Here is a 22874-nt window from a genome sequence, read left to right as displayed (position 1 = left end):
GGCTGATACCACTGTCACGATGCACAGGACTAGGAAATGCCATTATTGCTGGCTCCGCGGAGTCTGCCAATGTCCGGAGGAGGTCGGGATGCAGATTGCTTCACGTCCAGCCTCTTGGGCCCGCCCCTTATCCAAATGGCATTAACTTGTTAGGGTCAGACTACGGATCCTGCAATAACCCTTGCATAACACAGGCACATTAAAAATTGGTGCAACCAACATCCGCCACAAACATTTATTGGTCTTAAGAATAATTTAGGTCTCATTCAACATGCATTTCCTTCTGCGGGAATTTCGTATTGCAGCCTGCTGATAGCAAGGGCACTTCGAGGCGCCGTAAAACTGCTCCCATCATAAGCACTGCCCACATCTGCTTCCAATAGGACCCAATCTGAACTCATATCCGCCAAATAACGTTGGTCCCTTTCTCAGGCTGTTTCAACCCAGCGATTGACCCAATTGATCCTAAAAGCTAGCGACTAAATATAGTTTGTCCAATGTATCTGTCACTCTTGCAAGACTGCTGATTGTATTGATTTTCAAAATTATACTAAAACCGCAGCGGGCCTAAACCATTCACATATTTTCAAGCGTTCATGAAATTCTGAACTACGTCACCACCACCTGGCCACTGGGCATCCCATAGACTTCATGCTACCCATCAATGGTTTGTAGTCCTTAAGTCCTGCATCACCTACCAAAACCACCCTCTATGCTAATCGTCATCATACATCGCCGATCTCTCTTATCAACCGTTCACCATTCACACTCCACTATCACATGTAGAATGCCACCCATTCAGCTACACATCTGCTGCAATATTGCTACAACATTCTACATCAAGAATAGAAACAAGAACACGCACCGCACCTGTTGAACGAAGCTATATCACGCCATCAACAACAACACAAAAACCCTCCAAAATTGACAGCTGCACTACACAGACCATCAGTACCAACCTCACACTCCACATCCGTCTCTCGTAGTCTTTATCCTCATAGAACACTATGCGCCCCAATTTAAATGATGCCCTAACGCACCCCGCTCAACGGACTCTGCCACAATACTCTAGACTCCGCTATGCCTATCTCACAAAACATTCACACTCAAACATACCACCCGAGGACAATATCAAACACTACCACCACAACTTTACCACACACATGAATCCCCACTATTTCTAAAATGTGCAGAACACCTCAAAGTCCACTTACACCCAACCACAACTTACTATAATACCAGTATGAACATAGACCTCCACCCCTACACTGACCACGCAAACTCAGGTAAATCCTTGCTAACCAGGACACAGAGGGCACAGTGGTAACGAAACGTAAGCCCCCCTCCACCCCTACAAAGTACGTGGAGGGAGCCCCTGGAGCTCGCCCTGGAGCTGCAGGTGCTTTTGTTATGTCTCTAAGGGGACACCACTTCAATTGACACCCATTCCACAACATGACGCCTTTAGGATACCACATTAAAATTCCGTGTGTATTTTATTTATTTTTTTGCAGTTTTATATAGTGCGAACTCAGCCCAATGGCATCAAAGCGCTTTACATGAGCACCAGTTACATTACACTCGGTCATTCTTAGGCACGGAGACATTAAGTGGTTTGACTAGAATCACAGGATGTTAAGCCGGCGCTGGGACACAAACCTAGTTTCCCCACTTCCAAAGTGGGCTCTGGATGTAACGCCACATCAACTCTCCATAGGTGCTGTATGCCTTTAGGAGGACTGAGATTGGCCTGCAGGTGAGAGTGCCACAGTAAGAAGTAGATTTTGACAAAACAAGGGCACCCAAGATTAGATCTGTCAGGGATCTTTGGAACTGATTTTTTATAAGAGACACTGGTCTTCATTTTTATGTGTTTGTTGGATATGTAGGTCTTCGGATACAGGCTTGTATCCCACTGTTACTTGACTTACATTCTGTGTTTCATTACTTCACTATTGTATATATTAAAAAGTGCCTCTATCCGGCTGGATATTGGCAGCAATATAGCACCGACTGAGGCTATATTCATTGTTGACTCATCTCCTTACCCAGGCCACAGTAAGAACTAGAGGCTCGTGTGTATTGTTAAATTGGTCAATTGTCAACACACAGGATGAGACGAATGGCCCACGGAAGAAGTTGGAAAAATGAGCACACGTGGACACTGGGACACAAAGTAACCCATTCAATCCTACCAAAGGAGAGCGTGCCGGAAGAAAAGAAACTCATTCTTAGCAAATATGTATTCTTCAGAAAGCCATAGCTCCATGAAGCCGTACCAATGGCACACATGTGTTATACAAATACTAAGTATCGTAGCATGGCATATTGTTTTTGCTTGAATGGGTAAATGTAAAAACAGTGCAGGTCTGCAGTAGAAATACTTAGCAACCGAAGCGTAGTTAAATTTAGTCTCCCAATGTGACGTATAAGGCCGAGGTGTTACTATTCCCCTCCCCCACGATATAATATACGTTTGATAATACTTTAACCCCTTCAGTGCCCGCCCCTTTCCCCGCCCAGTGCCGGCCGTTGCATTAGCGGGCGGGGTCTATGACGAGCTGGACTCGTCATGGGCACAGCGCCACCGCGGCCCATGACGAGTCCAGCTCGTCATGGGCACTGAAGGGGTTAATATCGTTTGTCCTGTTACACTGTATGCCTCCCTGATCAGAAACTTTGTACAGGCAGATTGTACCTTGAAACCAAAGTGCTATTGTTTTGGTATGCTGCACGGGAGAACATTTATTAACCTACATTTACATAAACAGAAGTACTTGCATTAATGCATCTTCTCAGAAGGCCAATACAAACAAGCATTTGCAGTGCAATAGGTCTCACATTCACGCGAGTTTAAGCTATTGACATTATAAATGACTGCCTTTTATTTATATTTTAAAAACCAAAACATAAATAAAATGCTTTTTCATTTACAATGCCAATAGTGCAAACTCACGTAATTGCGAGACCTATTGCATTGCAAATGCTTGTTTTAATTTTAGTGCAGGGACAAGACATTTGCGTGCAGAGGATATGAATGTCTTGTCCTTCACTCTGATCTGGTTGCGTTTGGAGGTAATGGATATTCAAAATATGTGGCAGTGGCTTTAATGAGCTCTTTAAATTTGTTCACTGAGGACTTTGAGATTAACACATCTACTGTGAAATCAGCCTTTCTTTATCTGTAGGCTTAAGGGCTTGTTCTTGTGTTAAATTGTTTACTACCATATTTTTGGCAAATATACAAATATGAAATAAAAAAAAGTTTGATCTGTTTGTATATTTTATAATGATTGCTTTTGCTTATTTCATCATAGCATGAATCGACAGTGGTGGAGCCTCTCGATGAACTGTATGAAGCACTTGGTGATGTCTTGAGTATGGATGAGCCTACCCAGTGCCACAAAATTTACTTATTGGTATTTATTTTGAAATCAACTTTGTTTTGTTTTTGTAACATTAGGTTGTGTTTTCTCGTATGATGTGACTACCACTCCTCTTAACTCTAGGAAGTTTGAAAACAAACTATAATTTGACCAACACTTAAAGCATACATTTTGTTCGAAGACAACCATATAAAACTAATACAAAGAAGCACAATTATCGCATATCAAAATTAATTCTTACATTACTGTACAAGAGCACTGTCCAAATGTGTCATAACATAGCAAATTTTTCATCCATGTGGTCCTAATTGGTTACTGATCGACTGGGCCCCTTTCATCCCATCCATTCTCTTCCTGGACGTGAGCTTATCTTAACCTTCTGCCTTTTTATAACAGTTCTTCATTCAATATTGTCATCTCCATTCATCAATGATTGATTAATAAAAACCACCCATGCCTAAAGTTGAGGCATCTTAGTTAAATCATAATTTTTCTCTACATACTTTTGATATTTTAATTACCATGAAAACCCCAGCTGTATACACTTGAAGATTCTTCCTCTGACCCAAAAATGATTGAATCCCTAGATTCTCAAGCGGGGGTCGGATGACATGAGGGGAAGAGTAGGTATCTTGCTGGGCGTGTCTCATTGACTAATTTGTTAATACAGGAGCGGCCTACCATGATCAGACCATGAAGTAAAATATAACCCAAAATAGGGTGGAAAGGTGAAACAGGGTACCTTAGGAAATTCATGTCTTTCCTTTAATAGTACACTAACAAGATTAGAGATAGTGATACTCTAATAGATCTTAGATATGCACCTGACCAGTTATCTGGCACTGTGAGTGGGCAGAAACATGCCAGCACATTTTAAAGATGATAGGGGCATTGTACCTCGAATATCCATGGATCTGTTGATCTATTTTTAATCATACTTAAGGTACCACCTTATAAAGAATATACCTTTAGTATTCCTTAAGGTATTTTTAAGTATGAACTGGATGCTTGTCTTAAACAGGTAATTAACTCTAATTAGGATTGAGTCCACCCTGGTAGTAATACCTTACCAGGGTGGGATGAGGTGACTAGTGATGAAGCATGCCACATTATGTGGGAGACCACCTCATCCAAATATATTTAGGCCCACAAGGGATGTGGCACCTTGGAAAAATGTACTTGAAACTAGGAAATGCCATTCCAATTGAACACTCCAGCGCACCTGCTGTGTTTTAATGAATCTCTAGAATGCCTGACCAGCTCGCCTGCCACAGCTCTTAATTCCAAAGACTACCTTACAGAATTCAACCAGGTCTTTACAATGAGAAATCCGCCATGTACAGGCGGAGGGAAACGGACATCGTAATCCCTGCGACGGTGCCTGAGCAAGCACAGCCCTAATTGTGGGGATTACAGTTCCACTGCTGTCCGACATGCTCCTTGAGCACATTAGAAAAGCAGCGCTCAGTCTCTCTGCCCGACGCCTCCGACCACCGGATCATAATCCGGTGGTTGGACCTCTTCTATGGATGTCAGAGAGCCAGCCACCAACGGCCTGTTGGTGGTGGGCCCACCGACTTCGGAATAAGGCCCATAGTGTCCAAATCTTTAATATGCTATGGGAAGTCATTTATGAGCACTTTGGTAACCTGTTAACATATATTTGCACCCATTCAAATATTTTATGATTCAAACTTGCTGTTTAATCTTTACTTTGTTACCTTCAAACTTTCGAAATGGCTACATTTATGTTAAGGTTGCTCATGTTTACGGTCTGTTTGCAGGAGATCACCTAAAATTCCAAAACATTACAATTCTTAGAGCATTTTAACCCGGTTACAATTTTAAAATAAATGGATAATACTCTGATTGTAGTCCCCCCCCTGAACCACCTGGTACTTTTTAATTGTCTATACAATTCAGTTCAATGAATCCACACAGCTGTATCCTACAAATGAACCACTAACAAACTTGTTACTGAGTTCCTGTCTCTCATTGATTTCACCATGATCATGCTTTACCATTTATATGGTGTACCTTATGCATGTGAACCAATTTTCTTTTAGATAATATGCCATCAGTGTCAAATCTCGAAATACCAGTTACTAAATCAAGTTTTAAACTTCTTTTCCACTTAACACAGCATATTCCGATTCCCATGTACATTATTGAAGCTTCATTTTATTATACCTGGTTCAAATATATCACCCTATTGATACTCTTGTAATATTGCCTCTCGTGTGGTAATGATGTTCTTAACATGTGCAGTGCAATTACGTATAGCCTTCTTTGCACTACTGAAAGCTCTTTGTATATTATTGCCTTTTTTACAAACATTCTACCTCTTTTGAGCAACATCCTCTTCTCCTTCTGAAGTCATTAAGGAATGCAAATGATGAAATAGTTCCACAATTTTATTTGTTTCAGTACTCATTCACTTGTTTATTCACACTGGTTTGGGATTACATCTGACCTCATCCACTTACATGCAATCTGTTTAGGTACAAATACTGAAATCTAATGTCCAATATTTCTCATATCAATTTTTTTTTTTAGAACTGTCACAGGTGCTGTTAGTAAATTTTCTTTAGTAAAATACGTTTTGTATATTAAAACATTTCACCTTTGACAGCCTTGAAATAGTCCTCTTGAAGGACGATATATATATTGACTGCCCAGATGTATACCAAAAAAACTATTCTGATGGATGGTCTATGAACAATAATTTAGTTTTGCTGAACTGCTGAGAATATACGAGTATGATAAACTAGTGTCTCCTTCTTTAAACGAGTAAACATTTTAAGTGCTTTTCCATTGCGTTTTGGGAATTTTGTAAATTACTGATCTGCAATAATTTTAATTAACACAATTGGCAGCCAGATGGTGCTTGAATAAAGTGTCCATGTTGTACCTACTAAAACTGCTTGTGACTTTGAGTAATATAGAACATTGCAACTTGTGGTTTTGCAGCAACAATTGATTTACTTCTACCTCTATAATAGTTTGCAAATACAAAATATGTAATCGCTTAAAGTTAACGACTATGCAGATTAGCATACCTCTAGTGTATTCAAAAAAACTTCCAGCCATAGCTATTGGTTCTGACACTGATTGAATATGTACTACTATTTCTCAATGTCTCAAGAACTTTTAGTTGGTACAGCAGGAATGTCATGCGTCTGCACCACCTCCCTACCATTGGTGTATATTAAAATGGTTGCAGATATTTTACAAAATTGACAATACATAATCGAAGCACAGGAAAAAGGTTTGGTTATTCATTGAAGGTAGAAGTCAATTGTTTCATAGTTATTTAGTATCTGCCTTACATAAAAACACATATGTTCGAGGCATATGAGCTGCAGATCACTCACTTAGGATAGTAGATCGCCATCTGGTGTTGGGCTTGGATGCTTGCAGGTTTTTGTTGTCTTCGGAAGAAGTCTTTGGTCACGAGTTAGGTGACTCCTCCCTTGGACTACAGTGCGCATGGGCATCCAGTCCATCCTCAGATTGTTTTTTTCCGCCATTGGGTTCGGATGTAACTTTTCCAACTCCGGTTGAACATCTCAAATACAAGCTTTTCAAAGCGAAAAACCTTCTACAACTACATCGAAGAACCTTCACTCGACATCGAATTCATCGGCTCGATTCCGGACGACGACGCGGGCTGCTGGGCCTATCCACGCCGTGAGGCCTACGGCTCATGGAAAGGACGCTGTATAAAAAATGCCCCCAGTGTGGAGCAAAATTTCCGCACAGTGACCATCACAAAGTCTGCAACCTGTGCCTATCACCGGAACACGACGAAGTCAGCTCTCCAGCCTGCGCAGCATTTCGATCCAAAAAGACCATTCGGGATCGAAGAGCTCGACGCCATATCATGGCACACAAACCAGCCCCGGAACCAGAAAACATCTTTGATGAGGGTCCCGATGTCCTGGAAGAAGATTCCGAGGAACTTCAAATCATCTCAGAAGCAGACGACTCAGACGACCCCATTAGTCCTGGGCAACGTGTGAGTACCACTGCCCCTTCCCCAACCCCTCCGAAACCAAAGGCATTAGTCAAGACTTCGCCAGCTGGCCTCAGTCGAGACCGAAAACACCCTTCAGAAGCCCCGCCTCCGGGCTCCGAAGAAACATAAGCCTTCCGGTGGCTCGGGCCCAAGCAAGCCGCATGTAATTGTACCCCCGGCACCTTCGGCACCGAAGTCAAAAGATCCCTCGGCACCGAAATCGGATCCGACACCCTCGGCACCGAAAACATCGAGACCCATAGATAAACCGGCACTGAAACTTCCCAAGCTGAAAGACTTAACTTCGGCACCGAAACCTTCATCAGCTCGGAAACCTTCATCGGCACCAAAACCACTGGCTAAGGACTATAATACACCTCCTAAAGCCAAAGACTCGGCGATCAACCAAAACCTCGATCGGAACCGAAATAATCTGCGCCAAAATCTGTTCCTGAAGAACAAGAACTTTTCCATCCAGATCCAACACAAAAAAGGATCTATATTAATCCAAAGACTGGACATGTCACTGCAGTGCCATGTAAAAAGCGGAAACTGGACACAACACCTGCCCCAGTTCCTATAAGAAAGAAGGACTCGGCAACATCACCTATTCCTCCTTCCTCTCCCATACAACCTTCTACCCCACCCCCTCTGCCTACATCACCCTTACCTCTACCATCTCCATCACATACACCACCTCCACAGGATGATGATGATGATGACCTAGGGGGAGGGGTGATCCTGGTGATCCTAATGATCCGTTTACGGATCCAGATACCGCACCATTGGATGATTGGGCATACCCTCTACCAGATATGCGTGACCCTACACCATATCCCTCCAAACCATCACCTCCAGATGACCACCTGGGGTTTGGACAACTAGTAAACAGGGCAGCACTTTACCATGGCGTCACCATGCACTCCGATGCACCCGAGGAAGATTTCCTCTTAGACACGTTTGAACAATCTCAGAAAACAGTACAAATTCTACCTATGATTAAAGGTGTCACAAAACACGACACAGAAGTATTTAAAGACCCTGTCCGTGCCAGGGTGTTTAACCCAAGAATTGAGAAAAAATATAGACCTGACCCAGAAGATCCTTGTTACATCAAAGGACAGCTCCCTCTGGATTCTTTGGCCGTTTCCAACGCAAGGAAACGCGCCAACTCCCAAACCACGGGAGATACACCACCCCCTGACAAAGAATCTAAACTATTAGAAGCCTCGGGCAAACGAGTAGCAGCACAAGCTGCTAATCATTGGCGTATTGCCAACACCCAAGCCCTACTAGCACGCTATGATAGGGCTCACTACGATCAGTTGGAGAATCTGCTACAACACCTGCCAGACCAATACAAGGCAAATGACCTTATACAAGAGGGAAAACTCATCTCAAATGCGTCAATTAAATGCGCACTTGACGCCGCAGACACCGCCTCTAGAGCAATAAACACAAGTGTACTCCTCAGACGCCATGCCTGGCTACGCATTTCAGGCTTTAAGCCAGTAGTACAAAGTACCATACTCAACCAACCATTTAACCAAGAACAGCTATTTGGGCCAGCAGTAGATACTGCACTCGAAAAAATGAAAAAAGACACCGAGACTGCTAAGTCCATGGGAGCATTGCAGTCTCCACAACCACGCGGCTTCTTTCGGTGCTCCTTCTACAGAGGAGCCTCCAAGAATATGGGAGTAGACACCTCCTCTACCTTCAAAACCTCTCAACAAACATCCCCAGTAGAGGATATTTTAGAGGAGGATATAGAGGAAACACCAAGGGACGAGGTCGAGGCAATACCAACACTTGTACTTCCCCCGCCACTAAACAGTGACTTTCCTCCACTCCCCCCAGACCATTCCACTCCAGTCGGGGGAAGACTCAAACAGTTCCTACCTGTCTGGAACTCCATCACAACAGACAAGTGGGTAAGACAAATTATCCAGTATGGTTACTGCCTGGAACTTACCACTACCCCCCCCCACACATACCACCCAAGCAGCGTTCCATGTCACCAGACCATCTTACGCTCATCAAACAAGAGGTTCTCTCATTGCTTCAAAAACACGCAATAGAACCAGTTCCCTTACAATCAGGTTACAGGGGCATACTCACTATACTTCCTAATCCCCAAAAAGAACGGGACTCTAAGACCAATACTCTACCTCAGACCCCTAAATCTGTATATAAACTCAGATCATTTCCATATGATCACTCTCCAACAAGTGCTCCCACTACTACAACAAGGCGATTTCCGTGCCACACTAGATCTCAAGGACGCTTATTTTCACATTCCCATACATCCTGCTCACAGGAAGTACCTAAGGTTTGTAGTGGACGGAAAACACTATCAGTTTACAGTCCTTCCATTCGGGGTGACAACTGCGCCCAGAGTATTCACCAAATGTCTAGCAGTTGTAGCAGCACATCTCGAAAGACAACAAATTCATGTCTTCCCGTACCTAGACGACTGGCTAATAAAAGCCAACTCATTCAACAAATGCGTTCTACACATTCACCAAACTATTCAACTCTTACACAGCTTGGGATTCACAATAAACTATCCCAAATCTCATCTCCAACCCTCCCACATACATCAATATCTGGGAGCCACCATAAATACCTCCAAAGCCCTAGCATATCCCAGCCCAGCCAGGATAGTCAATATACAAGCTCTCATCGCAAAATTTCAAACCCAACACTCCCTTCCAGCAAGAGTGTTCATGCAACTCATAGGCATGATGGCGTCATGCATCTTCATTGTGCCTTATGCAAGACTACAAATGGGTCCCTTGCAAGAGTGTCTAGAAAGTTAGTGGAATCAGACTCACGGACAACTAACAGATCTGGTGTTGGTGGACAGCCGCTCACATCGCTCTCTAAAATGGTGGAACACAATAAACCTGTCCAGAGGGCGGCAGCTCCTCGAGCCTCTTCCACAAATAGTGCTAACAATGGACGCATCACTCACGGGATGGGGAGCCCATCTCCTAGGACACACCACTCAGGGCAAACGGACCACTCAACAGAAAGTGCTCCATATCAATTACCTAGAACTACTGGCAATATTCCTAGCACTAAAATCATTCCAACTACATCTCCAGAACAAAACTGTCCTCATCCGTACGGACAACGTGACAGCCATGTATTATATACAAAAACAAGGAGGCACACAATCTCTCCAGCTGTCCCAGCTCACACAGAACATTTGGAGATGGGCCGTTCCCCAGAACATATACCTACTTGCAGAACACCGTCCAGGGGTCCACAATCAGATTGCCGACCTGTTAAGTCGACAGACTCAACAGATCCACGAATGGGAATTACATCCACAAGTCCTACTTTCCTTTTTCCAACAATGGGGCCAACCAGACATAGATCTGTTCGCCACAAACGAAAACGCAAAATGCCCAACCTTCGCCGCCAGGTTTCCCCACCCACAGTCGAAGGGCAATGCAATATGAATGAACTGGTCAGGCAGATTTGCGTACGCTTTTCCGCCTCTCCCACTCATTCCATTTGTGGTACGCAAGTTCCGGCAACAGTCTCTCAAACTGATCCTAGTAGCTCCCACAAGGGCACGTCAGCCCTGGTTCACAACACTGCTGGAACTCTCTCTAGTTCCACACCAAAAACTGCGCCTCTCCCCGTCCTTATTAACCCAGAACCATGGAGAAATCAGACACCCAGATCCAGGTCAACTGAATCTAGCGATCTGGCTCCTGAAGTCTTAGAGTTCGGTTACCTCAACCTACCACCAGACTGCATGAATATTATAAAAGAGGCCAGACGAACTACCACTAGAGCCTGCTACGCTGCAAAATGGAAAGGATTTGCCATTTACTGCACTAACCATGATATACGCCCACTGGATGCATCCGTCCAGAACATCATTTTCTACTTACTACACTTGCAAAGATGTAATTTAGCGTACTCATCCATACGTCTCCACCTAGCAGCATTAGCAGCCTACTTACAAAATCGACAACACTTGTCACTATTTAGACTGGACGACTTTAATATTCACTTCGACAACAGCACTGACAGCACCGCTAACGAGCTAGTCTCCAGCTTAGCCGCTATTCAACTAGAACAGTTAATCAGGTCCCCCACTCATAACAAAGGTCACCTGCTCGACCCAGTCTTTAGCAATTGCCCCAACCTCACGGTTGGCACTATTACTCACCTCCCATGGACTGATCACTTCCTCATTCCCCTTAACTGGTCTACCCACAGATTCACTCCCTCCTCCCCAACTTCACGAAAGATGAGAAACTGGTCGAGACTCTCGCTAGAGCAGTGGTCGAGCCTCCTTTCCACATCCAAACCCGCTCTTTCTCAGAGCCCTACACCCGATAGCAGGACATTCAATAAATAGATCAAGGACTCCATCGACTCCATCCTCCCCTCTAGGAAAACCATGTTAAAAAGAGCACGAGAAACTGCCCCCTGGTATTCGGAGAAGCTCAGGGAGTTAAAACATCAGTGTAGAAAGCTGGAAAGGAAGTGGCGCCTAGGATACGCCATCACCGAAAAAAACAGGTATAGGGAAGCTATTAGGGCCTACAAATTCAAAATAAACTTAGCTCAAACCAACTACTACAAAGAGAAAATTATGGCAGCTCGATCCAAGCCAAGAGAAATATACCACGTAGTTAAAAGCCTTTCTAAGATCTCCCCTCCCTCAGCCCCAACCGACAATCCTATAGCTCGATGTAACGAGCTGGCGGAATTCTTCTTTCAAAAGATCCTTCACAGCCCCCAGCCCAAAGACTATCACTGCCAAATCACCACCTCTAAGCGCTACAGAACACCCTCCGAGTTTTATTGAATGAATTCCCACCACTAGACTTGGAATCACTCAAATCCCTTGCACATCAGGTAAAATCAGGCTCTCCTCTCGACCCAGCGCCCCCTCAGATGATGAATATGGTCAACCAAGTCATTCTCCCCACCCTCATGGACTTTCTCAACAGCTCCATGCAAACAGGAGTGGTTCCCCCGTCTTGGAAACAGGCAATGGTGAGAGCATTACTTAAGAAGCCCAATCTCAATCCGATGGACCCTAACAACTACCGTCCAATCTCCCTGTTGCCTTGGGCAAGCAAAATTCTGGAGAAGCATATTAATCTCCACCTCACTAAATTCCTCGAGGAGAATCTTCTACTGGACTCCACACAAACAGGATTCCGTCCTAAACATGGCACAGAAACGGCTCTTCTAGCCGTGACGGAAGAATCCAGGAGGATCTTGGACCGAGGGGGGTCAGTGGCAGTGGTCCTCCTCGATCTAAGCGCCGCATTCGGTACGGTGTGCCATAAAACCCTGCTTTCTCGACTAGCCGATCTGGGAGTCTCAGGAGACGCTCTTGACTGGTTGGGTTCCTTTTTGAGCGGAAGGACCTTTCAAGTCTTTGACGGCGACTCCTGCTCTACTAGCAGACCTCTAAATTGCGGGGTACCCCAAGGTTCCTCCTTGAGCCCCACGCTGTTCAACGTGTACATGAGGCCGCTGGCTGAGGTCGTCCGACAATACGGCATCAAGATCATCTCGTATGCGGACGACACTCAGCTGGTGGTCTCTCTGGCACGGAAGAACAGCGGCCTCTCCCAATCCAATCTGGCAGCCTGCATGGAGGATGTTAGAAGATGGATGACAGCATCCTCATTAAAACTCAACGCCGACAAGACCGAGATTATGCTCCTCGGCCCCCCTACTCCCACTTCCATTGACCAGCTATGGCCCGCCAGTCTGGGCCCACCTCCATCTCCGAAGGAGGACATTAAAAGTCTGGGAGTCTGGCTGGACAAAACCCTCACCTTTAATACTCAGGCAACTAAAACAGCAGCAACCTGCTTCGGGATCATCCGCATGTTGAGAAAGATCCTGCCGATTCTGCCCTTGGAAGCTAGGCAGGTTGTTGTTCAGGGCCTCATCCAGTCCCAACTCGACTCTGGCAACGCTCTCTACTTGGGAGCCCCTGAGTACGTGCTGCAGAAACTTCAGCGTACGCAGAACTGTGCAGCTCGCACGCTGCTTCAGATCCCTCGCAGAGAATCGGCTAAGTCAGGGATCAGGTCACTCCACTGGCTCCCTGTCAGGGAAAGAATAAAATTCAAAACCCTGTGCATATCGCATCAAGCCTTCCATAGAGCTGGCCCTGAGATTAATCACACACTTCTCACCCCCTATTGCCCCGGTAAACCACTTCGCTCTACGAACGCATTTCTTGCTGCAGTTCCCAGAGTTAAAAGGTCCAGAGCAGGAGGCAGGTCCTTCACGCTTAATGCTGCTAAATTATGGAACTCCCTTCCCTTCTCACTAAGGTCAACCCTACTCTCTCGTCCTTCCGTAAAGAGTTAAAAACTTTCCTCTTCAGAAATTAGGTCCCCTCCTGGATCTCTCCCCCTGTCCCTCAGAGCTCTATTCCCTCTCCTCAGCGCTTGGACGCCCTTGGGCAGCAGCCGCGCTATACAAAACCCCTTCACTTCACTTCACTTCACTTCACTTAGAGTACCTGCAATTAAAGCCTTCATGGAAGGCCTTAAGAGAATTATTCCACCCAGATTACCTCCCTCTCCAGTGTGGAATCTAAACATTGTTCTTACAAGGCTCATGGGACCCCCATTTGAACGTATGCATAAATGCGAACTGCAGTTCCTCACATAGAAAGTGGCTTTCCTTATTGCCATCACATCCCTTAGAAGGGTAAGTGAAATCCAGGATTTAACCATACAAGAACCATTCCTACAATTACACCGCAACAAAGTGGTTCTTAGAACAATTCCTGCCAAAAGTCATATCTCTATTCCATCTTAACCAATCAGTTGAGCTACCAGTGTTCTTCCCAAATACGGACTCGGTAGCTGAAAGAGCTCTTCATACCTTAGACGTTAAAAGAGCCCTGCTTTACTACATTGACAGAACCAAATCATTCCACAAAACCAAACAATTGTTTGTTGCTTTCTCTCCACCACATAAAGGCAACCCCATTTCCAAATAGCCAGGTGGATAGTTAAATGTATCCAAATATGCTACCACAAGGCTAAACGCACACTATCAGTTCCCCCTAGAGCGCATTCCACACGCAAAATAGGGGCTTCCATGGCATTCTTAGGAAACATTCCCTTAGAAGATATTTGTAAGGCAGCCACATGGTCTACAACACACTCCTTCACTAAACACTACTGTGTTGACGTGCAAGCAAAACAACAAGCTTCTGTAGGTCAGGCTGTCCTTTAAACCTTATTCCAAACTGCTGCAACCGATACAGGTGACCACCGCTAGGGGAGACACTGCTATATAGTCTATCCTAAGTGTGTGATCTGCAGCTCATATGCCTCGAACGGAATATGCTACTTACCAGTATGCATCTGTTCTTGGCATGTAGAGCTGCAGAGCCAAACACGCCCACCCACCTCCCCGGGACCTGTATCTGTTCCAGCATCCTCTTACTTAGACATTACACATGGACATCTCTCTCTTTTTACAAACTCCATCATTTCCCATCATGGCAAAAAACAATCTGAGGATGGAGTGGATGCCCATACGCACTGTAGTCCAAGGGAGGAGTCACCTAACTCGTGACCAAAGACTTCTTCCAAAGACAACAACAACCTGCAAGCATCCGAGCACAACACCAGATGGCGATCTACTATCCTAAGTGTGTGGCGCTGCAGCTCTACATGCCAAGAACAGATGCATACTGGTAAGTAGCATATTCCTTGTTCATAAGCCAGTCTTTCAGAAAATCCTTTAGTGCATTTTTAGACAACCAACATGTGTTTTGTCCCTCGATGACTTTTTCAAGACTGTAAAAGGTGACAATATGCTTTAAATTGTATATGGCATTTCTTTAAAGCAGTTTACTAACCAAATGCATGACTTTTAGAACAAGCATTGAAAATGCAATAGGTCTCGCTTTTGATTAGGTTAAAGCCATTTGCTTTGCTAATGGTATTGTATTCTAGCTTTACATTATTTAGTGTATATTTGTGATATGTGCATATATTTGCTCTCCTCTCGCTCCTTTCGTCTGCCTTATGCTATTGTAATCCTCACTATACGAAATTAACACACATACTATTCTTCTATTCATTCACCTCCCAAATCTGAAACACTGCTCTTTTCCTACTAATGCTATGCTTTAAACTTCTACACAGCTAACAAAACAATTCTAACTACATACAACTACAACATATCCCAAATATACACTAAATAATGCAAAGATAGAACATAATACCATTAGCAAAGCAAATGGCTTTAACTTAATCAAAGGCGAGACCTATTGTATTTTCAATGCTTGTTTGGAAAAGCCCTCACCCACATTATAGTGGCATTCTTCAACATTGGGCAGCTACAACATCTTCTGTACCATGGGGGTGTACAGTAGGGGGCTAGAGTAGAGATTTTAGGAATCCGGTAAATGACTGAAACTGCCTAAAATCGATACCAAGTCTATTTGATTCATTATAGGGTTCCTTTTGGAAGGATAAAAAGCAGATTAAGATGGTCAATGGGCCATTATTACCCTACCATCTAGATGCCAACATGTTTTGGCCATAACTCTTCCGCCCTTACGGGTCGTTGGCCTTCATCAGGACTAGATATCCCTATACTGTCAGCGTAATTTACATCAGAAAAAATGTCCAAGTTGGTGCTGTCGAAACACACCACATTATTTGTCACAAAAATGTAACGATACTCTTGTTTCTGATGGGGTTCCTTGAGGTTTTCTCCAGGAATTGGGTCTAATTCTCCCAACCCGGGGAGACACAGGAGCATTGCCCTTTAGTCACACATTCATCAAGGGTATGGTGCCGCTGTAACAGTCAGATGTTTCCCTTCGCCAATACCCACCTATGGTACAGGAGGTGTTGTAGCTGCCCATTGACGAAGCATGCCAGACAAATGTGGTTGACGAATTTTCTAAAAAAGGAATATGGGATCCTATTTCAAGGTGGAAACCCTATTAATACATTCCATCAACATTTGTGTTACCTGAGGCCTGATAATGATCTGCCCTATGAATGTTGCAGGGGACACTTTAGTATCCATGTAGGTGGTATATCTGCGCAGTGGTGAGGTGTACTGTCTAATAAGGTGTGTTGAAAGTGTGTATCTTTTGTTGTTTAGGGAAAAGTGCTGGTGGGAGCACATTGGTACCTAACTATGTAGAATGTCTGCATTGCTTGTTGTGTTTGTACTGAGCTCTGTCTAATGTGCTGTGCAGGAGGAAGTGTTAGCATTGAGTATTGTTGAGACTCCAGGACAATCTTTGAGGCATATCTGAGCTGGATAAACAGAAACTGAAAAAACTAAGCCAAACCAATGACTCTCTTCCACTGATTATGGCTGGACACCAATCACAGCAAGCTACATTCAGTGATACACTCTGAAACTACCTGAATTGGTTTCAGTGTTTCATAACACAAATATCGGGTGTCCACAATCAACATTAACCATCAACCTGCACCAAATACTGCTAATGATTCATTTCTCCTTACAATGTCCCTCACTCAAGCAACCAGTGACAAATGGTAGGAGAAATTAGGTGAGCTATTCCTATCCACCCGCAGAGTTCCTTTGTCATTGCAGTGCAATTGGTTATTATTTCAATATCTTACCAAAAACTCTTCCAAACCTCAATATTTCTCTCACGGATATAACTGCTCATCACCTAGAAATGCAGCAAATAATGTGCAACGGTGTATTTTTGATCTATTTATAGCAAGGCCACATTTTCTAACGAACATATACAATTAAAAGAACATTTTCTCAGAGAGAGATTTGCCAAAAGTACATTGTACTTGCACAGCCCACACACAGTATGCATCTTAAAATAGCAATTTTTCATGAAAAAGTTTACATTACATGTCAGTTTATTAGCATGTGTGCTATCCATTTGCAGTTTTCAAATGGCAAATCTCAGAGTAGTATTTGGAGAAAAAAACGATAAAAAAATCATATTTGAACCTGCTATGTGAACTCAGTATGACCTTTCTAATGTGCTGCACTTCGCACATCATGTACATTTGCAAGTGATGGAGGTGGGAAAACAGAGACTGTCGGGCCCACTTTGCTGAATAGTCATTTTCAGGTGTTTTTTAATCCCTCCTGGTATTTTCCAACCTCAAGCTTAAGACTCCTCTCAAAAATAACCTTTTATTTACAGTGCCAACTGCGTGGCGAGATAGGAACCACTGGAAAGGCGCTTGGACTCGGCGCTTAGTCTGACTGCCAATTGGGTGTGGTCTAACAAGACACGTCACAAATGTATCTCTATCAGAACAGGTCAGGCAGAGGCCGATTGATCAATATGGAGCCCCAGAGCTTCAGTCACTGGTCTCCGGTCTCTCCTATCCCCACCCCCAGGGTGATGAAACCAATCAGTATAAGTTTCTGTGAAATACATAAAGCTGTCCTCCTCAGGGTAGATAAATGACTGCAGACATTGGACAGCTGCCATTTTCCCACACAAGCGCTGCCGTTTTGTCATCCTTTTTGGGCCATAACACTGAGCATTCTTTTTTTTTTTCATTTCTGAAGTTAAAGCCAATTTGTCAATGCCTGGCTTGGGAAGGAGGTGGTGTATTAAAACTGTTGGGACAGAAGCCCTTCGCTTGCACGTTTACAAAACAGAAAAAACACAGCCGTCCTAGCACAGCTTGCTGGCCATTTGACATATATGTTCCATATATCACATCCACTGCTCTGCTTTTCTGCAGGGGTGTTTTCCAAACCAAGGGTGCTTCTGGTCCAGGCACAGTAAACCGCGTTGAAGTGACAAATCATGAAAATGAAGTGTTTATTGTTTAAGAAAAGAATGTGTAATAAATCGCCTGCTACGCCCCCGTCCCCAACACACTACTTAAAACGTGAAACTTTTATGATTCAGCCCCGGATAAACTGCAACCCTCATCCTTTCAAGATCCCACAGAAAGAACATTCTACACATAAAAACCAGCCAGACACATACTACCCCCTCCCCCGTTCATTATTGATGGATGTCACCAGATAATAAGGGCCAGGATAGATTGGGGCGTGGTGTACTCTAGGAGAAGTCTGTGGAGAGGGTGGTGCTCTTCTGTACAGAGTGATCCCTCGGGAATGTTCATTAAATAAAAACCTCTAAAGAACAGCATGGGGCAATGATCGTGATTTATACAAAAGCTTTCTGCTCGTGAACTCTATAGTATTAAACTTTTTTCTGAAGAGAACTGGGTACCAAGAGGGGAAATATACCAGAAGCTAAACTACAATTCAAGCAAGCAAATAAACACACTGAAAAGGGACGGGTTTTGCAGTTTAAGGCATGTTTCTTAAGAATTATGCAAATGTGAAGAAGCATATGGGCTAATGGAAAAGATTAAAAACCTGTCATGCACAGAGAGCGCCGAGTACCTCGCACTGCAGCGCTGTGTGCTGTTCCCACGCAATTACAGTCCTGGCCGCCTCATCGCTGTTCGCACAGCCCGCGCGGCTCCGTGTGTGTCCTGTGCGCCCCGTTCCTTGAGCCCGGTTCTGTGGAGGCGAGAGAGTCCGTGCCCATCGTCCCGTCCCCTGCCACCTGCAGCTGAACCCTCCTCCACGGCGCTCCAGAGCGGACCTCTGAGCCGCGTCCTGCGCCATCCCAGCTCAGCTTGCAGAAGCCCCGTCTGGCTGAGGTGGGTTCAAGCCCTGCCTCCGGGTCTCGGCTGATGGGGGAAAAAATGGCACAGCTGGATTTTCGTTAAGTCATCCTGTCCCGCACTGGCCGTGCCGCGGCGGGACGTGCTGAAAACGGAGCTTCACCTCGGATCCGGGAAACAAATTGTAAAGATACTCCGGAATGATGAGTATAACTTTAACCAAGCAGCTGGCTCGAGTTCGGAGCCTGCTGCGGAAAGTGCTTGCGCTAAAAGAGGTTTCATCAACTCGCTTCCACGTCTCAAGGAGCAGCAATAAAAGATTTACATGACGGCTCGCCGCAGACCAGCTGGCCTGGTGACTGGAGGAATGCGCATGTGAGACCGCAGGGACAATTAAAGTTTTGCAACATTCAGTCTTTTTTTTAATGCGTGAAGCTTTTCCAAGCTAGCCAGGATCCACCAGTGTCTGTAAGTAATTACCCACCAGACTCAGTTATTCGGGGGCTGCTGCTGCTACCGTCTTGCCTACCAGTACCACTCACCTCTTCCACCATTTTATGGACATGCGCCCTTCACACTAAAAACAAGCGTGGTCCCGAAAGTGAAAGAGGACCGCGCTGCAGTCGGAGCATGGGGATTTCTTGTCTTTATGGGGCCATGTGTTTCAAACACATGGCTCCATAAAGACAAGAAAGTGTATCGCGACAGCCGTGAAGCAGGCGACCCAGACGGATCGCAGGGGAAAGGGTGGCAACCCAAAATCCTCATTTCCAATGGCAGGCCTCTGTTTAGCATAAACGATGACGCCGGCCAACGGAAATGAGGGGCGAGGGCTTCAAGCCCTCTACTGAAACTCCTCATTAGCAATAAATCTCGCCGAGCGAGCTGCGCATGTGTGCAGCAACGCTAGGCGAGACCTAAAAACGTCTGAGAGGAGGTGTAGAAACGAGGTAGGATCAGACCCTGATGAATCAGCACTCTGGCAATAAAAGTAAAAGAAAACAAAACTGTTCATAAGTCATAAAATGAAAAGTACAATAGTCATGTAGGCTTTGGTATCATTGCGTATGGGACATGCGGTATACGTATTTGTGTTCGAAGAAATTGCATGTGTACATAAAAGCATTGCATATATGTACATAATGATGCATGAGGTCAGATATAATTGTTTTCACAACCATCACAGTGAGGTTTATAAACTTTGTTATGAAAAATGTTTTTCTTGTACATTAAAACATATCACCCGTTACAGCCTTGATCATTTTTCCATGAGGGATAAAACCAATGTTGGCTGTCCCAATGTATGGCAAGACGCTATTCGGATGAATGGCTTATGAACAAATAACTTACCTTTTGAGGATTGCCGTTTGCGTACTCCCAACTCCTGTTCCAACGGGGTGATGAGCAGCTCTTGTTGACAGTGTCAAAAACCAATGAAAGAATAAAAGGATCAAATCAACAGCGTGGTTTCTGTCCCTCTTCTCCAGCAACTGAGCCATGGAGCTGACGAGCTTTTGGAGATGCACCTGTACACCAGAGGGAGGTACTGAGACCGGAGAGGATTGTGGCACCTTTCTCAGCAAGGACCCACTCCATTAGCCAGGACCATGCTGTCTTTCTGGATCTTGACATCACGATGAATGCAGACGGCATCAAAACAAAGGTTCACAACAAACCGACAGACAAGAATAGCCTACTGCTATATGAGAGCTATCACCCAAAGGCCCTGCGGGACAACTTACCAGTAGGCCAATTCCTCAGGGTACGCAGGCCAATTCCTCAGGGTACGCAGGAACTGCTCAAACGGAACATTTTCAAAAAAAAAGTTAGGAGCTGGAGAAGAAACTACTAGACTGACACTACCCCAGAAAACTGATCAGGAAAGCAAAGAAGAGAGCAAGGAATAACAACTGCGACGCTCTACTAGAAAACAACGAGAGAGAGCAGCCTAACAGAATTGTATGTGTAACAACATATACACCAGTTTCCAACACTGTACAAAAAATCATAAGAAAGAACTGGCACATCCTTCATGGCGGAGGAAAATGTTGGGAACCCCCACTATTTGCTTTCAAAAGAAGTAAGAATCTACGGGATGAGCTGGTTCGGGCCAAAGACCCCCCGGCAAGAGGTGATGACCAAGTGACCCTCTGGAACACCCAAAGACCAACAGGACATTTTGCCTGTGGTGGCTGTGTCGCATGTCCTCTTACCCGGACTACTAAGGAAGTAGACATTGGCACCACACTCCTGTGGAAATTGAATAACTTCAGCAACTGCAACACGGAAAATGTGGTATATCTCCTTACATGCCCCTGTGACCTGAGGTATGTGGGTATGACCACCAGGAAAATTAAGATCCGCATCAACGAACATTGCAGCACCATATGATGTAAAAAAAAAAAACAACACAAAACTCACTAGACATTTCCTGGAATACAATCATAAAGACACGGACCTAAAATGGGTGGTCCTGGAAGTCATGAAGAAACAGAAGACAGACCTGACCAGACCACTCCATGTCAGGGAGCAGAGGTGGGTATACCACCTTCAAACATGGAAAAGAAGGTCTGAACGACGACATTCCTTGGCTACAATTAGCTCTTTAACTAATATATGTCTACACATTTCATACATGAACATCCAGTCTGCATTGTGTCCTTTACCCCGTTTTACAGCACTAAACATCATCCAAAGTGACTGATACTATTACTGTTTACAAAACCACCTCCCCGAAACAGTGAAAGTACTTGCTTTTACTTATGGGTCCCTTTTCCCCATCAACCTTAGGAAATGTCCTTTTCTCATCTACCGTAGGAAATGTGTATCGCCTTGGATGTCTGTGTCTATATGCGGCGCGTAAAACGCCATACTGCATAGTTTATCCTACAATTATGTTGCTACAGCTGGCATTACCTTTAGGTTTCATCTTGGAACCATGGGCACCTTGGGCCCATTTATAGTTATCCTTGGTTTGCCAACTACGTCGCATATTGTGCCAACCCTAAGATAAATGTGCCAATCCTCCGGTAAACTTAATTTCACCACTGTTCAATATCTCCAGCGCGCATGTGCAGCGCATAGAGGCTTCACAACATCCACATGTTCTATCAGTTCACGGAGTGGATGCCGGCCCCACCCCGGCTGCTACATGTCCGCTTGCACGGACCACAGGCCATCAGGGAACATTACCGGAAGCCCATATTTGGCAGGTCAGGCAATACTCCGGACCTCCATCAAAGCGCGATGTTGGGACTCCGGATGTTGCACTCCGGCACCCAATTAAACCTTGATTGGCATTAACTACCCGGCGCCGACACTATAAATAACTGGATGCCGCTCCACTCATTTAACATCGAGGAGCGGAGGAGCACTGATATAGGCGCAGAGGCGGAGATCACGTCGCGTATCACTAAGAGTATGAATGTGTGGATGAATGTGTTTCCTTTTCAGGTATTTTGAATTTGATATACTACAGAACCTCATGTGTGTTCTTTGTAGTATTTACCTTCGTTAAAACATCTTGTATTTTGTTTTTCTCCTCATTACATTTTTAGCGCTTGACCTAAGGGGTCTCCTGCCCTCACACTCCTATGGAGCACAGTATCCCAACTATAGGGTGAGCATTTTGAAGACAATTTCTCCTCTCTGGTGCACAGATAATTGTCACTACTGTTGCACTCATAGCCACTCACAATAGACCCTCGGTGTGTGTGGCTGACTATATAATGTTTTGTGTTTCTAGTGCTCTATCATGGCTTTTAACCGATTTTGTTTTTCTTTCAGGCTTTAGATATAGGCCACATCACGGTGGTGTGTGATCTTTATCACCCC

General features: G+C 44.6%; 1 protein-coding gene across 2 annotated transcripts in view; it reads left to right on the top strand.

Moving 5' to 3' along the window:
* Positions 1-22874, top strand: part of EEF2KMT (eukaryotic elongation factor 2 lysine methyltransferase) — a 238467-nt gene that overhangs the window by 98929 nt on the left and 116664 nt on the right. For both annotated transcript variants that reach the window (XM_085628276.1, XM_085628275.1), the window contains exon 4: positions 3318-3419. In XM_085628276.1, coding sequence (XP_085484402.1) covers positions 3318-3419 — 102 coding nt within the window. The remainder of the gene's footprint in view (positions 1-3317; positions 3420-22874) is intronic.

Source organism: Triturus cristatus, chromosome 10 (genome assembly GCF_964204655.1).
Source record: "Triturus cristatus chromosome 10, aTriCri1.1, whole genome shotgun sequence".
In the NCBI taxonomy this organism is placed as follows: domain Eukaryota; kingdom Metazoa; phylum Chordata; class Amphibia; order Caudata; family Salamandridae; genus Triturus; species Triturus cristatus.
This window is presented reverse-complemented; position numbering and strand designations above follow the sequence as displayed.